Source organism: Rana temporaria, chromosome 4 (genome assembly GCF_905171775.1).
Source record: "Rana temporaria chromosome 4, aRanTem1.1, whole genome shotgun sequence".
Lineage (NCBI taxonomy): Eukaryota > Metazoa > Chordata > Amphibia > Anura > Ranidae > Rana > Rana temporaria.
The window spans coordinates 10,446,873-10,461,808 of NC_053492.1; the positions used below are offsets into that span (position 1 = coordinate 10,446,873).

At 48.2% G+C, this 14,936-nt stretch overlaps 1 protein-coding gene across 1 annotated transcript in view; it reads right to left on the reverse strand.

Moving 5' to 3' along the window:
* The window catches only part of LOC120935505 (zinc finger protein 260-like), a 30,037-nt gene extending 16,423 nt beyond the window's left edge, over positions 1-13,614 (reverse strand). The window contains exons 1-2 of the mRNA XM_040347554.1: positions 13,571-13,614; positions 5,164-5,947 (exon numbers count right to left, since the gene is read on the reverse strand). Coding sequence (XP_040203488.1) covers positions 5,164-5,947; positions 13,571-13,614 — 828 coding nt within the window. The remainder of the gene's footprint in view (positions 1-5,163; positions 5,948-13,570) is intronic.
* Positions 13,615-14,936: the final 1,322 nt, after the last annotated feature.

The window sequence follows — 14,936 nt, forward strand, 5'->3', positions numbered from 1 at the left end:
AGGAGGCGGAGCTGTGTGTGACAGCGAGCAAAGCGGAGGCAATTGTAATGTAAGCTGTGACAGTGTGCTAATTGTGCTCTGTGATCTGGCGGCTTTCCTGTTCCTCCACGCTCTCTTACTCCGGGCCGATCATTGGGAGAACGGCTCCCTATCAACCCCACCAGTCAGCAGTGCCTGCCCTTCGCTTCCAGGCAGCCCAGCTCCTTGCAAGCCCTCATTATCCACTCGCAGAATGCGCGTGTAAAATTTGAGGGACTGGTGTATAATACAATGCACAATGTGTTAAATTATTATAACAAAGTATTGTAGAAAAGATCACACCATAGAAAATGGGGAAAAGGAGACAATAAACCCGAATATGAAGGTGACATTTGTGAAAGAGGAACACCTTACCAATTGCCACCATTTTATTCTCCAGGGCCTCTGCTTTTAAAATATAATTGTCAGGGGTTTTAACTAACTGTACATTTTAACGTGTGTGAAATAAAAAATAAAACAGCAACACTGGCTGTGAAAGGGTTTATGTGATTGAAATGGTATCACCCTCCCGTGTTCACACTCTAAACCAGGGGTTGTCCAACCAGCAGGTCCTGGGCCTCATGTGGCCCCAGAGAGTTTAGCATGTGGCTCGGGGCCCATTTGGAGGGACACAGAGGATGCAGTGCAAACATAGCAGCCTACATTGACAAGTAGGGTTGTCCCGATACCACTTTTTTAGGACTGAGTACAAGTACCGATACTTTTTTTCAAGTACTCACCGATACTGAATACCGATTGTGATGCATTTGCCTATATGTCTCAGTCTAATTCTCCCTGCTTGCCCTGTGTAATTCTGTCCTCGGCTAGCAGGTTATTGACGTGCTAATGTCCCCTCACTATTTCTAAAGGTTAATTGATCTATTGTGTTGTGTGAAGGAGATCTGTGTTTAAGTAGCTTGTGTTAATTATTCTGATTGCTCCAGTGTGGTAATTATCTCTCTATATGCGGGGTCGAGCGGTCTAGTTAATGTATTCAGTACAACTCGTAATCAGCGTCCTTGATGTCATTGTCTACAGAAAATGTGTTTTCAGCATCGGCTCCGTCGTGTCTGCCTAACCATCTGTATGGAAGCCCCAGTGTGAGGGGGGCGGAGATTTGTCATTGTAAGTTTTGGAAATGACATATAAGCTGTGTGATATAACATTAAAGTCTGTCTTGTTCTAGCAGTAAGCCTGGACTAATGTGTGGCTTAATGGGCGATCTCAGGAATATTCCTCCTAGTGGAATATTGGGTGATGTTCTTATGGAAGAAGGGAATCTTTGACGGGGATATCATACCGATACCGTCACAATTGGTTGGTAGCAGTGGGATTTTCCCTTCTATTCCCCTTCACACCCGGATTCCAAGCAGACACTGGAAGAACTACTGGAAGTTCGTGGAAGGATTGCTAGCAACAAAACCAAGCGGGTCATCATAGCAGAATCAATGGAGTTAGACCAGGAGGACGGGATTGCAGCAACGCCAGCAGTACAAGAGATGGAGACACCAGTGATTCAGGAGGAGGAATCGCCAGCCAACAAGCTAATGAGAGAGAAGCTAGCATGGTTCGGCCCGAACCCAACGACGGATGTGGTGCTGAAAGTGATGGACCTGTTAGCGAAGGAGGCTAAACAAATAAGAGACGCAGAGCTACAGTTAAAACTGGCAGCAGTCCAACAAGCAGCCGCACATCCTCCAAACAGTGAGTACAGCACAGCAGACACAAGGAAGATCCCGTTTAGCGCTTTTAATGAAAAGGACTGTGAGATTGATAACTACCTGGCAGATTTTGAGCGACAATGTAACCTGCACCGAATAGCTAGAGGAGAGTGGGTTGCAATATTGTCAGGCAAACTGTCAGGCAAAGCTTCTGATGCTTTCCGGACCGTGCCAGATCAGGATATCCATAGCTACGCCCGGGTTAAAGAAGCGCTCCTGGCTCGTTATGCAGTAACCCCAGAGTCCCACCGACAGAAGTTCAGGGACTCACGCAAAACCACGAAAGACTCTTACGCGGAATGGGCATGCCAGTTGTCCCTGTCGGCCTCTAACTGGGTTAACAGCAGCCAGGCCACCACCACAGAGGACATTTTGCAACTAATGCTCCTGGAGCAATTTTACAATCACATCCAGACGGATGTCAAAGATTGGGTGAGAGATCGCAGGCCCATGACTCTACCAGAGGCCGCGAAGTTGGCAGATGAATATGCGGATACTCGCAAGACAAACCAGGTCACACCACGGGTACAACCTCCACGACCAACGGCGCCCTCACACCCACCAGCCGCTAGATACCAACCACCTAACAGACCGATGACATCTAGCCCTCGCTATCCACGCCAGGAGGACAACGAACAACGCTGCTTCCGGTGCAAACAGCTGGGTCACTTCAAGCAGAATTACCCCATGAACGACAACACCAGGTCAAATTGGTCTCAACCTGGGTACCGCCCACCAGCAGCAGCCCATTGTGTAGACTCGGCTTGGGATCTCCAGGAGCTGGGTCCGGAAGAACCATCGGACACCATTTACGAAGTCCTCACGGTACAATCTGGTATTACGGACAACAGGGAACACCATTGTCAGCTGGTCATGGGCGACAGCCCTGAGCCGGAGGGGCCCCGGAGGGAGCGGGGCAGAAAGAGGCACCGCCGGCTACCCCCCAAGAAGAAGAGGTCCTGGAAGCCGTATAACAAGCTGACCTGGGAGGAGAAGAAGCGACTGGAGAGGGAGTCGCAGCGGGCGTCGCAGATGCGGGCCGAGATGTTCGCCAAGGGCCCACCGGTGGCCCCTTACACCACCACCCAGTTCCTGATAAAGAAGGACCACGTGGAGAGCCTGCAGGACATGAGCAAGCAGGAGCTGATCCGTGAGTACATGGAGCTGGAGGAGTGCATAAGCCGCATGGAGGAGGAGAACAACCACCTGAGGTCACAGCAGGCTGACCCCCCAGGCTCCATGAACTGGAGATGGAGCTGGAGAAGCTCAAAGAGGAGAACTGGCGGCTGCGGAGGGAGCAGAGGGTGGCTGACCCTATGGGGCCCTGATTCCCCCCCCCCCCAACTCTGAGCACTAGTGCTACAGCATTTCAACAAATATAACTTTTTCTTTTTATGAATCTCCTGTGACTGTCAGTACAGAGCCATAACCTGCCCTCCCATAGCGGGACACCTAGATGGCGGCGCACAGACCCATTCGCCGTCTTCACACTGACTTCTGGTGACTTTGCAGATCGCACAAAGACTTGGGGACTGACCGGCGTGTGATCTGACGACCCAGTGGCATACCTGAGTCTGAAGCAGTTGCCAAGGGAGGTCAGTCACGCCAAACGGAGTTAACCTCGGACTAAAAGCTCTAAACCCGTCAACCCTACTGGACCAGGGAAGGTCCAACCGGGTTTGCCGTAGCAGGGAGAAAAAGGGGGGCCATTGTGATGCATTTGCCTATATGTCTCAGTCTAATTCTCCCTGCTTGCCCTGTGTAATTCTGTCCTCGGCTAGCAGGTTATTGACGTGCTAATGTCCCCTCACTATTTCTAAAGGTTAATTGATCTATTGTGTTGTGTGAAGGAGATCTGTGTTTAAGTGGCTTGTGTTAATTATTCTGATTGCTCCAGTGTGGTAATTATCTCTCTATATGCGGGGTCGAGCGGTCTAGTTAATGTATTCAGTACAACTAGTAATCAGCGTCCTTGATGTCATTGTCTACAGAAAATGTGTTTTCAGCATCGGCTCCGTCGTGTCTGCCTAACCATCTGTATGGAAGCCCCAGTGTGAGGGGGGCGGAGATTTGTCATTGTAACAGTTTTGGAAATGACATATAAGCTGTGTGATATAACATTAAAGTCTGTCTTGTTCTAGCAGTAAACCTGGACTAATGTGTGGCTTAATGGGCGATCTCAGGAATATTCCTCCTAGTGGAATATTGGGTGATGTTCTTATGGAAGAAGGGAATCTTTGACGGGGATATCATACCGATACCGTCACACCGATACTTTTTTTAAATGTTTCCCCAAATGCAGCCATGTCCCCCCCAGATGCAGCCATGTCCCCCCATATGCAGCCATATCCCCCCCATATGCAGCCATGTCCCCCCCATATGTAGCCATGTCCCCCCCATATCCAGCCATGTCCCCCCCCCATATGCAGCCATGTCTCCCCATATCCAGCCATGTCCCCCCATATGCAGCCATGTCCCCCCCATATGCAGCCATGTCCCCCCCATTATCCAGCCATGTCCCCCCATATGTAGCCATGTCTCCCCCATATGTAGCCATGTCTCCCCCCCATGTAGCCATGTCCCCCCCCCCATGTATCCAGCCATGTCTCCCCCCCATGTATCCAGCCATGTCTCGCTTACCTGCATCCCCGCTACCGCCGACTGTGTAATACGCGCCGGGAACATTACAGCTTTGAATAGCTGTAATGATTGGCGCCGCGCTGCGTATAGACACTCCCCCTCGCTCGGGATTGGACAGTTCACCCGAGCAAGGGGGAGTGTCTATGCACGGCGCGAATCATTGCAGCTATTCAAAGCTGTAATGTTCCCGGCGCGTATTACACAGTCGGCGGTAGCGGGGATGCGGCGGGAAGCGGCGTAACGGCGGCGGGATGCGGCGTAACGGCGACGGTGGGGCGGGGCGGGAGTAGTCTATTCCGGTATCAGGGGTATTTGCGGGAGTACGAGTACTCCCGCAAATACTCGGAATCGGTCCCAATACCGATACTAGTATCGGTATCGGGACAACCACATTGACAAGTCAGGCAAATGCACGGCTGGAGGGAACCCGGGGCTGACATCTTTGCAATGACACCGGCAGTAGGGAATGCATGGGAGCCAGGTAAGTAAATGCTGCATGGTCAGATCTAGGGGGGTGCTGGAGTGGGCTGCATCCCCCAGATTTCAATTGTGCCCCCCAACCCACAGCACATACATAGGCTACATTCACACCACTCCCGGCTATCAGTGGGTAGGTGTGTCTGCCGGCCATGATCACTATAATGACAGTTCAGTGGCAGCTACACCGATTCTGGGCTCTCTATACAGCCAGTGATCACTGCTGGACCCACTTTGTGCTGATGTACAGGAAGTCAGGACTTCAGTGAGTGACATTTCCCACACTCAGGACAGGAATATGCTTCTCCCCTGTGTGAGATCTCTGATGTCTGGAAAGATTGGACTTCTGTGAAAAACATTTCCCACACTCAGGACAGGAATACGGCTTCTCTCCGGTGTGAGATCTCCGATGTCTGAAAAGATGCGACTTCAGTGAAAAACATTTCCCGCACTCAGGACAGGAATACGGCTTCTCTCCGGTGTGAGATCTCTGATGTCTGGAAAGATGTGACTTCAGTGAAAAACATTTCCCGCACTCAGGACAGGAATACGGCTTCTCACCCGTGTGGGATTTCTGATGTCTGTAAACATGTGAACTATCTGAAAAACATTTCCCGCAATCAGGACATGAAAATGGCTTCTCCCCGGTGTGAGATCTCAGATGTTTGTAAAAATGTGACTTGTTTGCAAAACATTTCCCGCACTCAGGGCAGGAATACGGCTTTTGCCCCGCGTGCATTCTCTGATGTGTGTAAAGACGGGAGTTCTGTGAAAAACATTTCCCGCACTCAGCACAGGCATACGGCTTTTCCGCTGTGTGCAATGTCTGATGCCTGTAAAGATTGTACTTCTGTGAAAAACATTTCCCACACTCAGTGCAGGAGTATGGTTTTTCTCCTGTGTGAAGCCTTTGATGTTTGACAAAAGCTGCTTTTAATGCAAAACATTTCCCGCACTCAGGACAGGAATACGGCTTTTCCACTGTGTGAGATCTCTGATGGATATTAAGATCAAATCTTAAACGGAAACACTTCCCGCACTCAGTACAGGAAAACCTCTTCTCTGTTGGAAGGATGGCACCGTCCCTCACAGTCTGAGGTTCCTCAGGATAAGAGGAATACGATGGTCCGGCACCGTCCCTCACAGTCTGAGGTTCCTCAGGATAAGAGGAATACGATGGTCCATCTACACTGTGTGGTGCCGGATGGACATTTGAGGTAGTCTGGTTTTCTCCTGGACTATACTGTGTGATGTCCTCATCTTCTACTTTACAGTCTGGAGACAAAGTGAGACAATCCTCTGAGGTTTTCCTCATCTCCCGTCCATCTACTAAAATAGAAATAAAAAGATTATTACTAGACATGAGCAGATTGGTTCCCCTAAACAAGGACTCCGCCCACATCAGACAGCTTTGTCTCTGAGGATCTTACAATTCCCCTCACTCTAGGTTCACATGTGTCCACAACCAATTCCCATGACATGCGAGTGTGACCGGCTCTCAATGGAGGTTCACACAGGTCCGGAGCAGCCATGGTGCAGATTGCATTTTTGGGTCTGGTTCAGCTGCAAATTCAGGCAAAAATTTGGGCCCTAATCACACCTGAACCGGAGAACAGAAACGCACAGGACGACAGGCCCAAAACCATGGCCGCATATATGTGAACCCGACCTTAAGGTAACTAGTAAATGGGTCCTCTGATCTCCTACCAGTTCATTTCTTTATTCATGGACCTTAGTCAGAGAGTGAGGAAACAACTAGAACTGTCTTTTATAGGAGTGACAGTGATGAGGGGATTATAGGACGAGTGTCCCCACCCCCTCTATCACTCATTGCCATCTTCCCAACACAAGAAGTCCTGCAATTCCCTATTTAGTCCATGATTTAGTCATGAATAACAGCGGGGCTGAGCCCCACCAGAGGTCAGAGAGTGAGGGTGGGTGAGAACAACCAAGATGAAGACTGGACTGATCCTGAAGACCACCATCATTCGGTCATTGACTCCTCCCTCATTATCACTTTCTGTTTGAGGTTCCTAGTTTTCAGGATATTATCACATTATTATCAACATGTAATAGTCTGTGCTCCAATCAAATCATCAGATATAAAATGTCCAGCTGGTAGAAAATGGGTGTAACAAAAGAGAATACATATTATTAGCCGGATTCAGGTAGACATACGACGGCGTATCAGTAGATACGCCGTCGTAAGTCCGAATGAGCGCCGTCGTATATTTAAGCGTATTCTGGAAACCCGATACGCTTAAATTTGGCCACGATGCGACCGACGTAAGTCTCCTACGCCGTCGTATCTTATGTGCATATTTACGCTGGCCGCTAGGGGCGTGTACGTGGATTTACGCGTTGAATATGTAAATGAGCAAGATACGCCGATTCACAAACGTACGTACGCCCGTCACAGTAAGATACGCCGTTTACGTAAGACATACAAGGTATGAACGACAGAACAGCCGTCGTATTTTACGTTGTTTGCGTAAGCGTACGTAAATGGGGCTGGGCGTAGGTTACGTTCACGTCGAAAGCACTGAGTATTTGCGACGTGATTCTGAGCATGCGCGCGCATGCGCCGTACGAACGGCCTTCATTTACATGGGGTCACGGTTAATTTAAATGTAGCTGTCCACTACATGCCTACTTTGAATTAGGCAGGGTTACGCCGGCCCATTTGCGCTACGCCGACGTAACTTACGGAGCAAGTGCTTCGTGAATACTGTACTTGCCTCTCTATTTTACGTTGGCGTAGTGCAAATGAGCTGCGCTACGCCGGCTTAAACATACGCCAAACTATGTGAATCTGGCTATATGTGTTGTAAGGGGTTAGCTCGGTAGCGGGGTGTGTAACCCCTTGGATGGGTTCACCACACACTGAATCTATACAGACTGGCAGTCGAAGACGGTTGAAAACAACGTTTTTGGTTTATTTTTCCATCTTGCTGGAAAACAATTGCAAGCATCCAAACAGCATAAACAAAATCAAACATAAAATAAACCCTAGCCACTCTGGGCGTCTACCTTCCACACAGGAACCTATCTATGGAGTCTGACTCAGCCTAGCGCTGGGCAGACAGTACTGGTCGTACAGCACAAAACAATAGTCTTTTGATTTTTATCACACAGAAAAATCACTCCTCTCCTCACCTCCTCAGAAGACTTTCAGTGCCTGCTCTGCTACTCACAAAGCCTTAGGAATGATGCAGCAATTCAGTGGTAATCCTTTGGACTACTTATAGAGGCCTTAATTGCCTCATCCTGAACAGCTGGAGTCTTTCAACGCCCTTAGACCTTGTCTGGCTATTTTTGCAGCCGACGCCTAATAACGCGATTGGTGTATTGTCTAAACAAGGCAGAAACGTATGTCCCGTCTGTGACAACACCCACAGATTTACCTGACTTCCTGTCACATACCCCCCCTCTTGTTTCAACCCTAGGGTTGGGACACAGGTTGCCAGGCAGGCATGCACTCGGGACAACCCATCTGCATTCCCCATTTTAGCACCGGGGCGATGCGTTACCACAAAACTAAATTCCTGGAGGGCTAGGAACCACCTATTTATTTTCCTATTGGTCTCTTTGTTCTGTGCCATCCACTTCAATGGGGCATGATCCGTCACCAGTTCAAAATGTCTACCCACGAGGTAGTACCGGAGAGAATCCAAAGCCCATTTCACCAAACATTCTTTCTCAATGGTGGCATAATTCTATTCATGGGCCTTCAACTTTCGGCTGAGGTACATAACAGGGTGTTCCTCCCCCTTGATAATCTGAGACAGTACAGCTCCTAAACCCACATTTGACGCATCTGTCTGAACCACAAAGTCCCGTGAAAAATCAGGCGAATTTAAAACTGGCTGACTACATAAGGGCTGTTTTAAAGCCTGAAAAGCTGTTTCTGCTTCGGGAGTCCATTTGGTCATTACAGACTCCTTCCCTTTGGTCAAATTGGTCAGGGGAACAGCCTGTGAGGCAAAATGGGGAATAAAGCGGCAATAGTAGCCCATGATCCCCAAAATTGCACAAACCTGTTTCTTGTTGGTGGGACGTGGCCAATCCTAAATAGCCTCAACTTTATTTATTTGGGGCTTGATTAGACCTCTTCCAATGGTATACCCCAGATACTTCGCCTTTTCTAGCCCAAGGGTACATTTTTTTGGATTGGCTGTAAACCCGGCTTTCCAGATGGAATCCAACACAGCCTGAACTTTTGGCAAGTGTGATTCCCAATCCTCACTGTGGATGATAACGTCATCGAGGTATGCAGCAGCATAGGCTCGATGAGGCCGAAGGGTCTTATCCATGGTACGTTGGAATGTGGCAGGAGCATTTTGTAACCCAAAAGGCATCCTCCGATATTGGAAAGATCCGTCTGGAGTTACAAATGCTGTTTTTTTCCTGGCCGACTCAGAGAGAGGAATTTGCCAATAACCCTTGGTCAGGTCTAACGTTGTCATGTACCGGGCAGAGCCTAGGCGATCAATCAGTTCATCTATGCGGGGCATGGGATAGGTGTCAAACTTAGTGATTTGATTCAGGCAGCGAAAGTCATTACAAAACTGCCAACTTCCATCTGGTTTGGGAACTAAGACAATGGGACTGGACCAATCACTATTTGACTCTTCTATCACCCCCAGCTCAAGCATTTGTTTTACTTCCTGGTGAATTGCCTCTCGCCGGGCTTCTGAAATTCTATAAGGCTTCAACTTGACCTTATCCCCTGGTGTGGTGATAATGTCATGTTCAACTCCGGAGACCCAACCTGGCAGGTCTGAAAACTTCTCCTTATTACGGAGCACAAATTCTTCAACCTCCTGTTTCTGAGTTTTGGATAGAGTCTCCGCTATCCCAACTTCAGGGACAGCCAGGTTAACTGGAGCAGAAAATCGGGTAGTCTTTGCGACCAAGGACTCTCTATCCTTCCATGGTTTCAGCAAGTTCACGTGATAGAGCTGCTCAGGTTTTCTTCTTCCCGGTTGGCTAATTTTATAATTCACCACTCCCATTTTTTCCCAACACTTCATATGGACCCTGCCATTTGGCTAGGAATTTACTTTCGACCATGGGGACCAGCACCAACACCCTATCACCAGGTGCAAAGGAACGGACCTGGGCCCCACGATTGTAAATCCTTTGTTGAGCCAATTGGGCTTGGGCTAAATGTTCCTTCACAATCGGCATCACTTGGGCAATTCTGTCTTGCATTTGGGCCACATGTTTAATCACACTTCGATGAGGGGAACTCTCACTCTCCCATGTATCCCTGGCAATGTCCAGTAGGCCCCGAGGGTGCCCCCCATACAGTAGCTCAAATGGAGAGAACCCTGTGGACGACTGGGGAACCTCTCTTATTGCAAACATCAGATAAGGGAGCAGATAATCCCAATTCTTTCCGTCTTTATCCACCACCTTCCTCAACCTTTGTTTTAAGGTTTTATTAAACCTTTCCACTAACCCGTCTGTCTGAGGGTGATATACTGATGTACGTAATTGGGTCACTTTCAGGAGTTTACAAAGTTCTTTGGTCACCCTAGACATAAACGGGGTGCCCTGGTCAGTTAGGACTTCCTTAGGAAGACCCACACAGCTGAAAACCTGAAATAACTCTTTGGCAATTGTTTTAGCAGAGGTGTTTCGGAGAGGAATCGCTTCTGGGTACCGGGTGGCATAGTCCATTATTACCAAGATGTGCTGGTGCCCTCTAGTGGACTTCAGTAATGGGCCAACCAAGTCCATGGCGATCCTCTCAAAAGAGACCTCGATAATGGGCAGGGGTACCAACGGACTGCGGAAATGTGGCATGGGTGCAGTAATCTGACACACTGGACAGGAAGAGCAGTACAATTCCACTTCTTTAGTGATCCCAGGCCAATAAAACCTCTGGGTGATCCTCTCCTGGGTTTTTTCCGCTCCCAAATGTCCCCCAAGAATGTGCCCATGGGCCAGTTCCAAAACCATCCTGCGGTACGGTTTAGGCACTACCAGTTGCTCAATGGTGTCCTCTATCCTCTGTGACACTCGATATAACAGGTCCCTTTCAATAATGAAGTAAGGGAGGGCAACCCTCTCGTCAGGGTTTACTAACTCCCCGTCTATCTTCACTACATTCTCCCGGGCTCTTAGCAATGTGGGGTCCCTCAATTGCCCAGTGACAAAATTTTCTCTGTGCACCTCGAGGTCATCAAACCCTATCGGCCGCTGTTCCTCTTCTGAGGTAGCAGGCTCCTCCATAGGGACTGGTGTTTCCCCTGCTAATACTGAGAATGGAAACTCTGGAGAATCCTCACAGTTATAGGTTTCTGGAGTAGATGGTTCAGACTCAGAAGAACCACCTACTGGGGAATCTGGGCAGTCCCAGAGTTTTGGGAAATCCCTTCCCACAATGGCGTCATGTGGCAGTTTGGGAACTAAACCCACCTGGTGACACAAGTTACCGAGGGAGGTTTCAAAGGAAACCGTAGTCACCGGATATTCTCGAGTGTCCCCATGTACACAAACTACAGCCATTTTCCTCGGATGTAAGATTTTTCCCACCACTAGATCACTTTTCACTAAGGTGACCCGGCTACCTGAATCCAACAATACCACAACATTTTTACCATCTAAGCACATTCTACATAAAGGTTTCTCATTTCCCTTTACTGCAGTGCATGTGGTTGCAAAAAGGGACTGTCGTCTCTCTGTCAGAAAGTCACACTGCATGGGTTCATCACCCGCTGGGCAAACTGCTGCTACATGTCCCTCTTCCCGGCAACGGTAACAGATTAACCTTCTGGTCCTCTCCTGTGGGACGGGTCTTCCAGGCCGTAGTCCTGCTAATTCCTCTAGTTGCTCCTTGGTACCTGTCTCCACCCCCATCCCTTGATGCAGTCTTACCTATAGGTGGGGAGGGTCTGGTCTTGGGGTGAAAAGTCTGTGCGTCTCTGGTGGAAGAGGACAAATTCTCTGTTGTTAGGTACCTTTCGACCAGGTCTACAAGTTTGTCGGCGGTTTCCGGACCACCATGGTTCACCCATTTCTGCAGGGTGTTAGGAAGAGACCTAAGAAATTTGTCCATGACTACTCGCTCCAAAATTTTTGGTCCCGACAGAGTTTCTGGCTGCAGCCATTTCCTAGCCAAATGGATGAGGTCATACATCTGCGACCGCGGTGGCTTCCTCTGCTGATAACTCCAATTGTGGACTCGCTGAGCACGGACATCCAGGGTTACACCGAAACGTGCCAATATTTCCTCTTTTAATCGATCATAGTTTTTTGCGTCTGCAAGCTCCAAATCAAAATATGCCTTTTGGGCTTCTCCAGATAATAGGGGGGCCACTAGTCGAGCCCACTGGTCTATAGGCCAACTCTCTTTTTCCGCTGCTTTCTCAAACGTGGTCAGAAACATCTCAGGGTCCTCATCTGCAGTCATCTTTGTCAATAAGTGTCTTACCCGAAAAGTCGGTATGTTACTGGCCTGACTCCCAGCCTCGGTCTGCTGTCTCTGAAGTTGTTTCACGATGGCCTCCATTTGCTGCTGGTGTCTCTGTTCCAAGCCTGCAATGCTCTCTTGGTGAGCCTGTTGTTGAGCTGCAATGCTCTCTTGGTGAGCCTGTTGTTGAGCTGCAATGCTCCGCTGCAAACCTGCATTCATCTGCTGTTGATTTGCATTTGCTAAAACCAGCTGTTTCAGTATCTCCTCCATTTTGGGTATATCTCCTCCAACTGCCCGCCACACTCTACCATGTATAATGGGTTAGCTCGGTAGCGGGGTGTGTGACCCCCTGGATGGGTTCACCACACACTGAATTTATACAGACTGGCAGTCGAAGACGGTTGAAAACAACGTTTTTGGTTTATTTTTCCATCTTGCTGGAAAACATTTGCAAGCATCCAAACAGCATAAACAAAATCAAACATAAAATAAACCCTAGCCACTCTGGGCGTCTACCTTCCACACAGGAACCTATCTATGGAGTCTGACTCAGCCTAGCGCTGGGCAGACAGTGCTGGTCGTACAGCACAAAACAATAGTCTTTTGATTTTTTTCACACAGAAAAATCACTCCTCTCCTCACCTCCTCAGAAGACTTTCAGTGCTGCTCTCCTACTCACAACGCCTTAGGAATGATGCAGCAATTCAGTGGTAATCCTTTGGACTACTTATATAGACCTTAATTGCCTCATCCTGAACAGCTGGAGTCTTTCAACGCCCTTAGACCTTGTCTGGCTATTTTTGCAGCCGACGCCTAATAACGATTGGTGTATTGTCTAAACAAGGCAGAAACGTATGTCCCGTCTGTGACAACACCCACAGATTTACCTGACTTCCTGTCACAGTGTATATATAGCAGTGGGTAGAGGGGTGAGGGCAGAAGTCTGGACTATGTAATGTACAACTTATTGTATAGGATACAACAAATAAGACTATAAAGTTTTAGAATTATGTAATGTCCAACATAGAGTATATAGTCTAATATTCAGGACTCATAATATTGGTATTCAGTTATCAGTGGAATATTAAATGTTTACAGGAAACAAGTTGCAGAGGTCCCACGCCGCTGCCTCCCATCTCCTGAGACTGCACTCAGTGACTTGGGTCTGAGACTATACAGACATATCCCTCCACCCGGCACAGACAGCAAATAACAGAGCAAATAATCCTTGGAGAATTGTGTCCAAAATCTTACTAGACCCGACATGGGGCAGAAGACCCAATGCACATACCCCATCTGCCTAGGTCCTACAACGTCTATGGTGAAAGTCAACATTTTGCTGCCAGCTGAACCCCAGAATCTCCATAAATCCAGTCTAGATACATAAATTGTGTCTGCAGCACAAAGAAGGAAGATTATCCGAGAGGAATACAGGAATACAGGACGGGGAACACAGCTCAGGAAAGTAACCAGGGTATTACAGGCTGATATCACCCGGTCCCCGCACTACTCTCGACCAATCAGTGAGCAGTATGGGTGGAGGAATGTATTTAGTGTTAATGACCCACCTGTGCTGATCTCTGTAGGAGTGTCCTCCTCTATAATTGTCCTTATTATTTCATCCTCCTCCATAGACTGCTGATCATCCCTCACATACCTCTCTTCTTCTTCTGCTTTAACCTCAACTTTAGAATCTCTCAAGTCTCCACTCTGAATCTATAATAAAAGTGACATCAATGGTAACAATGCAGATAATGTACAGATCCTAATGATACTATCAGTGATTGTTCCTCATTTACCTGATGATGGTGAGGAATGGTGTGACCTTCCTGTGTGGAATCCCGGGAATACAGAGGACGGGGACATCTCTCTGGTGGGTTCCCATTACTGGATCCATCTGTAGGAAACACACACACTGACTGAATACATTGTTTCTATGTGTTTATCAGATGACGGGGGATCTAGGTGGAGCCTCCGTACTGCTCTCTCCTTTACAATAAAGTCTCCTCTTACCCGGTGATGTGAGGGGCGGCTGATTGTCCATCATGACGTCCTTGTAGAGATCCTTGTGTCCTTCTAAATACTCCCACTCCTCCATGGAGAAATAGACAGTGACATCCTGACACCTTATAGGAACCTGACACACACAATGATACAGTCACCATCCAGACACATCCATTGTCTGTTACTGGATAATGTCCCAGAATTCCCGGCACCGCTCACCTCTCCTGTCAGCAGCTCCATCATCTTCTTGGTGACTTCTAGAATCTTCTCCATGTTGTGTCTCTCAGGTTTTAGGGAGTCACATGGAGGCACTGTGATGGTCATGTGATCACCGGACTTCAGAGGAAGAAATATCTGTATTGAGAAACCAATAGGAATATCATGTTAGAATCCCGGAATCCTCCTCACCTCCCCGGTCAGGTCTGTGTTTTATTAATAGAGATAAGAGTGATGTCATGTGACCTCCCAGAATCCTCCTCACCTCTCTGGTCAGGTCTGTATTTTATTAATAGAGATAAGAGTGATGTGATGTGACCTCCCAGAATCCTCCTCACCTCTCCGGTCAGGTCTGTGTTTTATTAATAGAGATAAGAGTGATGTCATGTGATCTCCCAGAATCCTCCTCACCTCTCTGGTCAGCAGGTAGATGATCT